Genomic DNA, 13,749 nt, shown 5'->3' on the forward strand with positions numbered 1-13,749 from the left:
CTATTTTTGGCGGTTTCTTGATTGCTTGTTTTATTCAGGAAGACGTTTACCAAGTGGTGAAGTGCATTTCTGAAGGTGGAGCTTGAGGCTTAAGGTCAAATATGTAGCTTTTTTTGGTTGTTTTTCCATGTGTCATGTGATTGTTGTCACTTTTGTCCAGACGTCTCTTTTATTTGGTGTTTTTTTTCTATGCACCATGTTATTGTTGCTTTTGCCCATGTCTGTCTCTTGTGAAAAAGACATCATTGCACTGTGATTAAGATAAAATGTACTGCAATGCACTTTTAATCTAGTCGGGGTATCTACAAACAGACGCCACCTACGTATTTGTATTTTGGCTTTTAAGTAACATTTTGACGATCCAAACAACTTAGAAACTTCCAACCTCTTAGACACCTTAAAGATAATAGGGCTCCCCAAACTGATAGCTCCTCCCACCGATTCATTAGGACATGCCCTCGACAGGTTCTGCACAAACTATCCCTGGCTAGTAACTGGCAATCTTATCATTCCATTTAGTCATACCACTGTTTAGTCCTCCTCAATCTGTTAATCAACACCCACGAATCCCTGGCTCACACCAAATACGATTCCCCCATCAACTTATGCAAATGGGGAACAATGAAGACAACCCCTAACCTCAGTATTCGACTCTCCTTCACCATCCGGACTCTTACTGGAAGGTTAGTTGAAGACCTTGATTCCTTTAATACTTTGACTACCAACACTGCCAATGATCTAGCATCCTTTGTCCGCCCTAATAAACACCAGCCAAAGCAATCCGCACCTTAGTTTTCCCCGGCCTTAGCGGAACAAAAGCATCACTGCAAACAGCTTGAATGCAAATGGTGTCAGGCCTACAAATTGGACGATCTGTCCCAATTTAGAGATGCATAGAAATCCTACCACAAGCTGATCAAGAAAACAAACAAATCTTAATTTATTTCCCCAATCGAAGAGACCCGTTATGACCCAAAAACCATCTTCAACATCTCTAAAGTCTTCCTTCAGTCTAAGGCCCTCTCAACAGAAATTCCTCCTTTCCCAGGCACTCAGCGATCTGATTTCAGCCTTTTATTTGAGGACAAGATCCAGTCCACACAACAGGGGTTCAGCTCCACCCCCATAATCGACTCTACAACCAAGTTACACCCAGGCAATTCTGGCTTCACTTCAAATGTGGGACTTACGGTTTTTCAGAAAATCTCTCTTCCCCAATCACGTCAAGCTGTTCTTTCTTGCAAGTCTGGTTCCCCCTATGACCCATGCCCACTGGCCATACTACATGCAGCCATAGACACTGTCAATCCACTTATCAACCAGGTTCTTAACACAAACCTAGCCACAGAGGAAGTCCCCCCAGCCTGGAAACTAGCAATTGTAAAACCTGTACAAAAAACCCTAGTATACCTCACCACTCTGTTCAACCTCAGGCCAATCTTTCTTCTCCTGGTCTTAAAAAAATGTGGAGACATATAGTAAACCACCAACTTAAAACTTTCCACGAAAATTCTAATTCACTCCACATCCAGCAATCGGGCTTCAGATACTATTGCCCACTCCATCCTTCTTCAGCGGATCCAGGATATAGGGATCTCCTACAAAGCTCTAACCTGGATTAAATAATTCCTGACCGATAGGAGACAATTAGTTGCCTTAGGACAATTCTCATCAGCAGAAAGACCAGTCACTATGAGAATACCAAGGCTCAGCCCTTAGTCCTGCCCTCTTTAACATTGATATGGCCCCCCCATATCTCCTTGTTTGCCTCATACGGAATCACCATCAACTCATACGCTGATGATACTCAATTGATTCTCTCTCTAGATAAGAGGTTGTTCACTTCAGAGCTCAACATTCAAAACTGCGTTTCCAACATCATCCTCTTGATGCAAAACAATCACCTCAAATGCAATACCGACAAGACTGAAGTATTACTTTTCAGCAAATAGAAGCTATACTCCCCCATAAAATGGTGGCCCAACTCCATGCCTCCACCCCTGGCCTCTGTGGGGGTAGAAAAAAACCTTGGAGTCAAATTTGACAATGATCTCTGTTTTTGTCCATTAGCCTCGGAAGTGGCAGTCATGTGTTTCAATCTGGTTAAATCTCTAAAACAATTATTTCACTTCCTCCCCTTTGCTGCCAGGAAAACCGTAGCCTTCACCCTAATTATGTTAAGACTTGGGGAGAGGATGTGGTCCATCGGCTAGACTGCCAACTTTGGTGCTGGAAACCAAGGTTCGAGCCTCAGGGTCTCATCCACATCCTGTGATCCTGGGCAAATCACTTAATCTCCCCGTGCCTGAATGTGTCCATGTGTAACGTAACCGGTGCTCATGTAAAGCGCTCCAATACCTTCGGGTCGAGTTTGCGCTATATAAATTTGCATAAAAAATAAATAAATAAAAGACTTGACTACAGCAATAGTCTTTACACAGGCTGCTCCAAACACCTAATTCAAATGCTCCAGACAGTACAACATGCAGCAGCTAGACTGGTGCTGAAACTTTATAAACAGAGCTCTGTGTCGGCTGCCCTAAAAAAAACTCCACTGGTCACCCATTCACAGAAGAATCCTATTCAAAATCCTACTGTTAGTTTTCAGAGCCTTCAAGTTCACTAGCCCCAAATATCTTACGGCCTGGTTTTGAAACTACACAACCCAGAGAACATTAAGATCTTCCAACGCCAACCGTTTGAGGCACCCCACTTTCAGACTGAAATCCCATGGGGAAAAGTCCTTCATTGTGCTGGGCTCCAAAGCCTGAAACCTACTCCCCTGTTCTCTCCGGTTCATTGAAACAGAAGAAATATTTTTTAAAAATGTAAAGACCTGGCTCTTTATTGCCCCAGATGCACTATGCCTCTCCCCTCTCAAACCAAATGAGTGCCTCATGCAAGGATCTCTGTTGATCCCCAGCTTAGCACCAAGATGCTTGATTACGAGTGGTAATGCGCTCTCCAAGTGCAACATTCATTCAATATTTATAATGTACTTTATTCCCATTATTTTGGGGATAATATTCCAAATACAAATCTACTTTAATCAATATGAATGTGTGTGGGCTCTAATTTAGAACACCCATTCGCATGGATGCACTGTGAATATTGGAAACTCTCAGGTAGCTAAGAATTCAGAGATTGCTATTGTTTAGGATTGGGAAATGAAACTCCAGCCAGGATAAAGGTAGCTGTATGCCTTATTATGTTGACCTGATCTGCAATCCTGCAAGTACAGAGTGTTTGTGGTTGTAGAACTTAATGGCTTTTCATGAGGTGGCCACTGCAGAGATGTGAGAAAGTGCCCTGTTTCTGCATGGTATGCCCCTACTTTTTGCTGAATTGCTGATGTTCTTTGACTGAGTGTGCCCTGGGCTCCTGCTAATCAGGTACACAGGGCCTATGTTCCTTCCCTAAAATTGCAGTGAAGCCTAAACCCAATTGGAATCTCTGGCCGCATTTCAGCCCCTGAGAAATGGTACCACAGGTACCCAGGGCAAGGTGACCAGAGAAGGGCTCTAAGGGCTGCAGCACTTATTGTGCCACCCTTAGAGGTCCTGTACCCTGACACTCACACACTGCCTTTGCAGGCTGCGTGTCTTGGTGCAGAACAAAGTCAAGTGTCGACATGGCATACATCCCTGTGTGCCATGCCCACAAAACCACTGCCCTGGCATAGATCAGTCACCCCTCTAGTAGGGTGCACTATGCCAGTGGTGAGGGTACAGGTGCATGAGCCCTGTACCCCTACAGTGCCCAAGTCCATTCTTGGGCATTGTAAGTGCAGTGCTGCCATTAAGAGTATATGGTGCTGGGAGTTTGTCATTACGAACTCCACAACACCATAATAGCTCCACTGAAACCTGGGAAGTTTGGTATCAAACTTCTCAGCACATTAAACCCACCCTTATGCCAGTGTGGGATTTAATGTGAAATGCACAACAGAGTGCATCTTAGAGATGACCCCTGAAATGCGACCAACTTCTAGTGACCTGACTGAGTGGCTGCTTAGGCTGCCACCAATAGACATGTTTCTGGACCCCTGGATCGAGAGCCTGCTGCTCTCAGGGGCCTGAAATAATGCATATCCTGGGACAAGTTGCCAAGTTCATGAAGGGGAAGCTTCAAAGGCATACCGTCTTTGTGAACCTCCCCAGACCATTTGCTGCTTTCAGCAACTGGTCCCCACTGGTTCTACCCCCCCCCCCACTTTGGGAGGGCGTGCCGGTGGGAAAAACAAAGGAGGGAAAGAGGTGTGCCCACCTCTGCCAACTCCACCCCTCAGGTGGGGGAGGCAAGGTGAAGCACAACTCTGAGTCCCCGCCATCTTGAGGATGGGGGGACCCAACCAACCAGGGACAGGCTCCTGCACCACTCCCACAGGAAGGTGGCACGATAGGGGGTGTACCCACCCCAGGGAAGGGACCCATTGGTTCCTGCCCTTTACTTACCTGAAATGCCCCAAAATCTAGTATTTAGAGGGCACCCTGAACCTTGGATCCTCAGATCCAGCCTGACAACAAGAAGAAAAGAAGAAGAAGGACCGAACAGCCTGCCAGCTAACAAGAAGAAGACGCCCACTGACTTGGCCCCAGCCCTACCGGCCTGTCTTCCCTTGAACCTTCTCCTGCGAAATCCCAGTGTGTCCTGCAGCCAGCAACCTCAAAAACCCCGGAGGACCTGCCCGCCTTCACTTCCAAAGACTGCTTCTCCTGTGAACACCGGATTTGTTCAACTGCAACCTCTGGCAGCAGCCTGAGAACGCGAATCCAGCCCACTCTGCACCCGCCGAACCCAGCCCGAGCTCGAGTGGAAAAACACCACAAGGAGGTCACCCTGCCGATCCTGACCCGAGATCTGGTGATCCTGACCCGAGATCCGGCGACCCCAGACCTGCCTCAAGCCTCCAGCCGACGCCTGCAGCCTAAATCTAGAAAGCCCCCCTGACCGCGACCCGGAGCTGGTAAGAAGATCCGACCCCAAAAGGCACCCCTGCACCCGATGCCCCACGGCCTTCTGTACCCAAACCAACGGTGCCTAACCAACCCTTAACTTTCCAACTTACCTCTCGAAGTGGTGGTCGCACCCAGGAGTCCTTTGTCTCCCTGCCTGCAGTGCTTTTGCAAACCGGAGGTTCTACATTGAAAACAAGAGGGCACCCGACCACAAAACAGCACCCTGCACCCGGCTGCCCTAGTGCCGCTGAGGGTGCACCTTTTGTGCTACTTTGTTTCCCTATTTGCGCTGACCTAAACCCTAGGAGCTTTGCTCCCACAACCCAGTGGCCTGCTTGCCAGCAGCCACCAAGCGGAGGCCCCCCATCCCCCATTGGATAACATTGAGCCTCAACACTCTGCACCCGGCCGCCCTAGTGCCGCTGAGGGTGTAACAAGAGTGCATCACTGACCTTGGGGGACCCCTGAGTCTAACCCTGGAACCTTAACTCCCACAGTTGATAACTTACCTGATGCAGGAAATGTCCCAGTCCTGAATCTAGGTATCCAGCACTGAGTTAGAAAAGTAACGTAAAAAGTAACTTACCTGTAATTTACTGAAAAAGCCTATTCATTCCAATGTACTGTATTTGCTAAGTGTTGCAACTTACTGCATCCCCTGTAAATCAAACAAAGTACAAGTTCTATTGCATTTCCATACTGTTCTATATTCAGCAACTTATTACTGAAAAGTATTTAATGCTTACCTATGCCAGGCTAGCTTGGTTCTAAAAATAAAACAACAGTATATTTGTTATATAGAAACAATTGGCCTATAGTTCAGTTCTTGAATGTGTGAATTCATTTGCTGACTGAATGTGTACATCAAATGCTTAACACTGTCCTCTGATACTGCCTTACTGCTCGACCACACTACCACAAATAGAGAGTAAGCTTCCAACTTTAACCTCTGCCTACTTCTGGGGTCACCTGGACTCTATACACACTATACCTCATTTTGGTGTAGTATGTATAGAGCCAGTTTCCTACAAGAGAAACACAAAATATACTAGATCTGTTATATTTTATTTGAGGGAAATCTGGAGAATTAAGACATTCGGGAGCTGCCTTATAAATGAGCCTGGCTTAGTTAGGGCAGTGTCCTTGATTTCTGCTTTGCCTTTTCAGCAGCAGGATTCATGTTGGATTCCTTCTTCTGAAAGATCTTAAGTCTCAACCCTGCTTTCAGCTTGTCAACTCCGACATCATCTGTTATCTTCAATCAAGAAATACAAATATTTGCCAATGAGATTTCTAGCCTCTGTGGGTTTTCCCCCCCTAACTGGGACACTCTTAAAAAGGCACTTAAACCCCTTTCATGTTTGTATTAAGTGCAGGGTGGAGCAGTGGCTACTGAGAGTCACCCATTCTTCCGGTACCGATGAAGGAAGAAAGACCTTTACAGCATCCAGTGCTTGACAGATTAAAGTGTATCAACCGAAGAGCCCCTACATCCGGAGGGAGCGCTACCCCTCTTCTCATCTTAAAGCATGCTCCAATGAAGGCCAGGTTTTTGGGTGGTGCCAGCTTTGGCTTTTTCTAATTTACTTAGAAGCGGTGATTCTGATGACACTGAATGAGGCAATTTTCGAGATAAGGGTGAAAAGCTAAACCTCTTAGTTGTTGAAGGCCCCCTAATAGAGCAAAGGCCTTCTTAAACACTGCAGATGCTATCTCTACACCAAACCAAAATGTATATAATTTCTGTTGATTTCAAATTGCAAATCGAAGGAAGCTCTAATATGGCCGCCTTCTGATAGGCAGAGAGCTGTGGAGAATCTTGGTAAGACAAACTAGGTGTTGAATGGCAGCGGGGCGGGAGCAGTGGTGCTGCTGCCCAGAAGACTCTCATAATCCAAGGAAGATGACATTGTTCTTCTCTCGTGGCCCCATGCTGCAAGGCATGCCATGGCCTAGGCAAAGAATCTGAGCTGCCTCATAAGTGTGGATCCATTCTACAGTGCTGCGCAGAATATCCCCAGGTCTCTGGCAGAGAATGGTATTGTTTTTATGATTTATGTTTTATATTAACTGCCTTGGCATCGTGGTTTAAAGCGGTCGATGTTTTAGTCATATTGTAACTATTTATTGTAATATTTTGTGCTTTTACGGCTGAGTGAATTTGTGCCGAATACACTTTGATGATGAGGAAGACTGACAGGCATCGAGCAGGGAGATAGAGGGGAAGATGGAAAAGACACTGAGCCAAAGCGCCTGCCGCCCTGGGGAGTCAGGATAACGTAGGGTGACCAACCGTCCGTAAATTTCACGGACAGTCCGTAAATTGGACCTCACGTCCGTTGTCCGTGAAGATCCTTTTTACGGACGCCTTTTGTCCGTAATTATAGGCATTACAGAGAACAGATCTGTTCCCCTGCGAGAGGCCTCAGCTCCCTGATGGGGCCGCCTCACACTCCTCTGAGTGCAAGAGCAGCCCCACACCGCCCATTGTCATTCTGTGTGGGGCTGATTGCCACATACAGAATGACAATGGGTCAGTCTGGGCTGGCACAGCATGTGGTGGCCTCCTCCTGCTGCCTCGGTCCAGGCAGAGCATTCTGTCACATGGAAGTGCAAAACGCCCATGCTGCTGCTACGGGAGAATCCAGTTAATCGAAGGAAGGCAGTGAAAGAAGTTCAAAGGAAAAGATTATAATTATAGTATAGCAGCCATGGTTGCTGCTTTTTTATTTTATGCAACTAACAACCATTGACAAAGCCAATAGTTCTGGCTTGTTGTAGGTGTAACGTTACTTGTTCGTAGTGTAACGTTACCTGTATTATATATCTGGATCAGGCGCGCAACACCCATTGGACTCGAAGGGCTTCAGCCCCCCCCCGCCCACCCCCAGACACACTGCCGCACCCGAGCACTACACAGGTCTTGAAAGACCATTTGCATGTTAATGAGGCCTCGCTGTTGTTTCACCCCTTCTACGAGCCCCTGCAGCTCCATTCTGCCTATTGCTTAAAGTTTCAGCCCCCCCCCCCGAAATGTTTTCTTAGCCCCCCCCCCCCCCCCGAAATTTGGCTCCAATTGCACCTCTGATCTGGATGCAATGACACAAGCAACAAAAATACCAGTCGGGTGGCACATTATATTAAGCACAGATTTTTAGCTTATGTGTTTTAAGCCACGCATTTTATTACATTAAATATCCTTTTGGAGAGACCCCCTAGTTTTTACATCCCACTTAAAGCTCTGGAAACACCATGTCACAGTCGCCCCACGTCCAGGCACTGTGCATGATGCATGACTTCCACTTTTTCAGATTGCCTAAGTGCAGGGGCATAGTGAACCCTGCCCCACCCCACCCCACCCCTTGCTTTAGGAACTACAGCGAGGGTGGAGTTCTTTATGGGTCTCATAATTAATGTGAAAAGGTGAGTGAGTAAGTGAAGGGATGGGTGGATGGATGGCTGGATAGATGAGTGAAATGAAGGATTGATGGATGAGTGAAAGGGTGGATGACAGTGGAGAGAATGGGTGGATGGATGAGTGAAATGATGGATGGATTGATGAATTGATAAGTGAAAGGGTGAATGAATGGACGAATGAGTGAAAGGGTGGATGTAAGGCTGGATGAGTGAGTGAAAGGGCGGGTAGATGGACAAAAGGATGGATAGATGAGTGAAGGAGTGAAAGGGTGGATGGATGAGAGAAAAGATGAATGGATGAGTGAAAGGATGGATGAATGATAGGTTCAATGGATGGATTCATGAGTGGATGAGTAGATGGATGGGTGGGTGGATGGAAGGATGGATGGCTAAGTGAAAGGGGAATCGAAAGTGAAAGGGGGATGGGTAAATGGATGGCTGAACGGGGGAATGGGTAGAAGGATGGGTGACTGGATGGATGAATGAGTAAGTGAAAGGATGGCTGGATAGGTAAATGGCTGGATGGATGAGTGAATGGATGGATGGGTGGAAGAGCGGATGGATAGGGTGAAAGGGTGGATGATGGATGAGTAAAAGGGTGGATTGAGGGATGGATGAGTGAAATGATAGATGGAAGGATACGTGATGGATAGGTTTGTAAATGGTTGAATATGGACATGGATGGGCATACAGATGGAAGGACAGAATGAATGGTGAAAGACTGAATGATGGATGAAAGTATGATTATACATTGTAAGCCCCATTATCTTAAGCAACATTTCCTATTCATTGACTTTCACATTTATATGAGTGAATTGTCTCTATATAATATATGTGTGTTGTAACGCACGCCAACACTCTGCCCCACATACTTGGGATGAGTAGCACTATCGAAGAAATTAAATACGAATGAGAGAGGCTCTATGTGAAGATGAGGGGCGCCATTGGAGGGTGGTATCAAGGCCGGACTGGCCGGACCGGGCATCAGGCGTTTTCTCTGGGAGCTGGAAAGGTGGGGGCGGTTTTGTTACCACAAAAAGACCTGCACATTTGCTTAAAGCTGCGCGCACACTGACAAACCATGAAGTACCCAATTGTCTCAACCTAATATAAACTTATTTTCACTTGTACTTTAGTAGTTGTCTATTTACTTACTTATATACTATTGTGCAACCTTCTCTGATGTTTCTGTAAAACGTACCTTTTGTCCTGAATTTTGACCTCCTGTCCTGAATTTTTGTCCTGAATTTTGACCCCTTGTCCTGAATTTTTATACTCACTGTCCTGAATTTGCACCCATGTCAGTTGGTCACCCTAAGGATAACTAGAGTGGATTCCAGGATTCCAGTCGCTCTCCTGGCAGCCATACTGGTTGGGAGAAACAAAAGACACAAAGGACGTTCTGAATCAAAGTTTCCACATTATTATTAAGGACTGGGAGGAGTTAAAGTAATGGGCAGGTAGTGATAAACACACCATCGGGGTAAACCTGAGACGCGGGATGTCGAATTGCCTCTATTTTTGTTTCAAACCAAATTCTCTCTAATTATTCAGACGAGTTGATTTTACTTTACACCTTTTATCTTTCACACACGCTTGCAGCAATTTTTTTTTTATATATAGCGCGAACTTGATCCGAATCGGGTATCAGAGAGCTTTACATAGCACCAGTTACATTACATGAGGACAACATTCATTTTTTTTTTTGTCAGGCACGGGGAGAATAAGTGATTTGCCCAGAATCACAGAATGTTCAGCGTCATTACCGAGACTCGAACCCAGTTCCCCAGAGTCGAGGTCGAGCGCCCTAGCCGTTAGGACAACTCCTCTCGAAAGAATCCATATTAAAAAAAAAAAAATTTAAGGCATCTGATTAACAAGTATGGAAGCCTCTCCGTAATTTTATGATGCAGATGAGAACTGAACACATGAACTTTTGAAAGATGTTCATAGAGGCATTTTGCCACCTTTGATTGAATTAGGAGCTTGTTGACAGAACATGTATTTATTGGAATGGCGATCAAACACTTACGTAATCATCCTCATTGAGTCCTTGTTTCTCGACAGCATTTTTCACCTCCATGGAAAACTTTTCAAACTCGGGTTTCACTGTCCTCAGTAGGGTGACTGTTTGGAGGGATGCGTAGGCCTGCTTTGCTTCAAGGTCGTACTTGTCTCCTCTTTTCCAGGAGCCGTTTCCTATGAGAGAAATACAAATATTTACAATTGCAAGTTTGTTTCAACTCTTGCTATGACATTATTCTTTGTACGATGGTTTGAATACATGGGTTTCTTTACTGTTGCAGTGGTCGGTGCATCATTAATTGTGGTGCATTGCTAATTATTAAACAAGAAAACAAGATTTCATAATAAAAGACTTAAATGAATCCTCTGAGCGTTAACGTGTTAAATGCTTCAACTTATATTGTGTAAAGTGAGACGAAACTAGATGGATTCGATAGACAGAAAGTTGCCGAGCGCCTCCCAGACCATTTCCCTGGTGATCCTCAGAAATTGACCTGCTAATGCCCCCCACACGTTGCTAGCAAAGATACCATGAGCTCTGGTGAAAGCAAGGGAAATGACCCATTTTACTGCTGTTGGGTTAATAAAATGCAACAATTATCAGGGTTAATTAGGCCCCTCAGGGATGTGGCCGGGTGCCACTGCACCTACTGCACCAATGGGGGCTATGCTCCAGGGGCGCAACGTAGACACCTTCAGCCCCTTCCACGCAGGGGGGCCAGCAACAGAGCAGGAGGCCCCAACCCTTCAAGGTGGGCCCCTATTGAGCCTAGGGCCAATAAATATCTATAAGATAAAAGAGACCCAGGCACGCCACATAGCACCCTGCAGGGGGCCCCATCATTTTGTGTTATGCCACTGCTGAGCCCCTGCTCCCCACTCACACCTGTAGACAAACTAAAGGCCGCGCTTTCATTAAGCAGTTTTCTGACTTCCATTGCTGGTATCACAGTAACGATTTGGCGTTTCAGGCCAGCAGTGCAAGACCTCATTTACATGGGACACAAAGCTCGCAACGAGGGACGTCTCGCTCAGAACGCTAGCGGTGTCTCACAGGCTATGCTTTCCCACCAGTGGGACCAAATGCTTGTCACCCTCATGCTTTAGATAAGCGATGTCTCAAAAAATGGGACACCACCTACCTCCGCCAGGAACACCCACTCACTGATGATGGATGGCAGCACCACCAACCTCTGCCAGAAATGAACTGCGCACTGATGATGCACAGCAGCGCCACCTACCTCCGGTGCACTTATTTAATGAAGGCATGTGTGCCTAGAATAGTTGATTAAGATCTAGCCTGTAAAACATAGCTACCAAAATTAAAATTGCTTATGAGTGACATTTCTATGCTTTCAGTGTACTTATGAGCAACATTTATGTGCCAAATGTGTGACGCTTTCTTGGGAATAAAGCAAAGCAATGATATCCTTATAAAGAGATGAGTATCAAATCTGACTCCTTTTTGAGCAACGAGAAGTTCTCAAAAGTAATTCAAACTGCTGAGAATCACCTGAAAAAGGTCACTTACCATGAAAGAGGGAAGAGGGAAGAGGGCTGTATCTGACAGTGTGGTGGGACTGATTATGAGGTCCCATGCCAGATAGACTTACCTCAGCCAGATTAGCCTTTCAAACCCACCCGCTTTTGAGGACATTCTATGGTCTTCTTACACCAATATAACACTGGCCTTTTACAGAACAAGCTAATGCTTTATCTTGCCTGGGAGGAGGGTCTGCGCTGAGTCTATATCAAATACCAATAGAAACTTCTTAAAGAAAAGGCTGCCAGGGAAATAATTGGTATTGATAGGAGTGTGTGTGGGCCAAAATGACAGCGATCTATGCTGTTGTGCAGTCCCTGCTGTGGGACGAGACATGAATGCCCTCATTAGTGGGACAGCACAACTACACCACCTAAGATCTTGACATCAGGAGTTTAAGTGGGATGAAAAAATGTGGGGGTCTCTAAAAGGGGCATGACCATGTAATTAAGTGTGCGTCCTAAACACATAAACTAAGTTTCTGTGATATCCATAGTGTGCCACCCGACCAGTATTTTGAATGCTCTCTGAGATTTCTGTTACTGACAACAGACATATCTAAAACCAGCCAGGACCATTGGCTTTGGCAATGGTTGTTAGCAGTTTAAAATAAATGAGTAACAGCAATGTTTTTGTTGTAAATAATACTGAAAACGTTTCAATTATGAAACAGCAAGACTCCGAATTAAACGTTGCTGAGGCCTGTAGAAATGGTAGTGGTCTTCCCGGTGTCTCACTCACTCCTTTTAAGCTCAACCTTGGTTAGTCAAGTGCCTCCTTTGCAACATTTTTCTGTCCACATCTCGTCCATCTGCATATCTTACACATCACCACTTTCCTCTTCACACCCTCTTTTCACTTTCTTGAATGCACTTCCTCGCACTTCCTTGACTTAACTGCCCCCTACTTACAAAAGACCAACTCACCTATAAGCACTGAAGTTCCTTTTACTTTTACCTTGTCAATATTTTGACAATGGGGTCCTCTTTCATACAGAATCACAGCTGAAACTGGAATACATGCCCATTTGTCTGTGCACTCTGCAAATAGGCAAAGGATTGGATGACCATGCATTGTGAGCACCTTTTGGACCAACTTACAAGCCCTATGAGGAATTCGCACTGGCCCCATCTTCCACGCTAGAGCTCTCAATTGTGGCTCGTTACAAACTGCTGGAAGCGAATAGTACAAAGTATGCACTCACTATGTAGGCGTAAAATACTACACACACAAAAAATACGGAAATATCCTGGAATTAGCTAACAATCTTGGGAAATGCAAAGACAAGTAAAATGTGGAACATACCCAGGAACACTGACATCATGGATTAACTTAAAAGCACTGTGATGTTGCCGGGGCTGGGCAGGATAGCCACGGGCTTCAGCAGCAGGCACTTCAAGAGTGTCACATGGTGCAGACGACCAGTCACAGTTCTCCCCTTCTCACTTGGGACAGTGTGTCTGTCTGGCAAGCGGCGGTGGACTTTTCAATAGTGCAAGCCAGCCCGACTAGAAGAATTACCCCCTGCCCAGGCTGACACACATGTGCCAGATATAATATGGTGTTTATTAAAAACACCAATCCGGCCAGTGAAATCAGGGTGCTGGGTTGGCTGGAAGACTAAAGCGCAATCACATGGCTCTCCCCGGTTGCAGTAAATACCACCCTATGGGCCTGCCGGTGCTGCCCACTCTAACCACTGCCATCACTCAGCCAGGCCAGCACACACCACTTATGGGTCACTCGAGTCACACCACCACTTGTCTGGGCAGCAGCTAGAAATGAGGTAAAACAAAGCACTGCTTG

The 13,749-nt window shown here is 45.8% G+C and overlaps 1 protein-coding gene across 2 annotated transcripts in view; it reads right to left on the reverse strand.

The window, feature by feature from the left end:
• The window catches only part of NPR3 (natriuretic peptide receptor 3), a 211,742-nt gene that overhangs the window by 100,807 nt on the left and 97,186 nt on the right, over positions 1 to 13,749 (reverse strand). For both annotated transcript variants that reach the window (XM_085630771.1, XM_085630762.1), the window contains exon 3: positions 10,408 to 10,574. In XM_085630771.1, coding sequence (XP_085486897.1) covers positions 10,408 to 10,574 — 167 coding nt within the window. The remainder of the gene's footprint in view (positions 1 to 10,407; positions 10,575 to 13,749) is intronic.

This window comes from Triturus cristatus, chromosome 2_1, assembly GCF_964204655.1.
Source record: "Triturus cristatus chromosome 2_1, aTriCri1.1, whole genome shotgun sequence".
In the NCBI taxonomy this organism is placed as follows: Eukaryota; Metazoa; Chordata; class Amphibia; order Caudata; family Salamandridae; genus Triturus; species Triturus cristatus.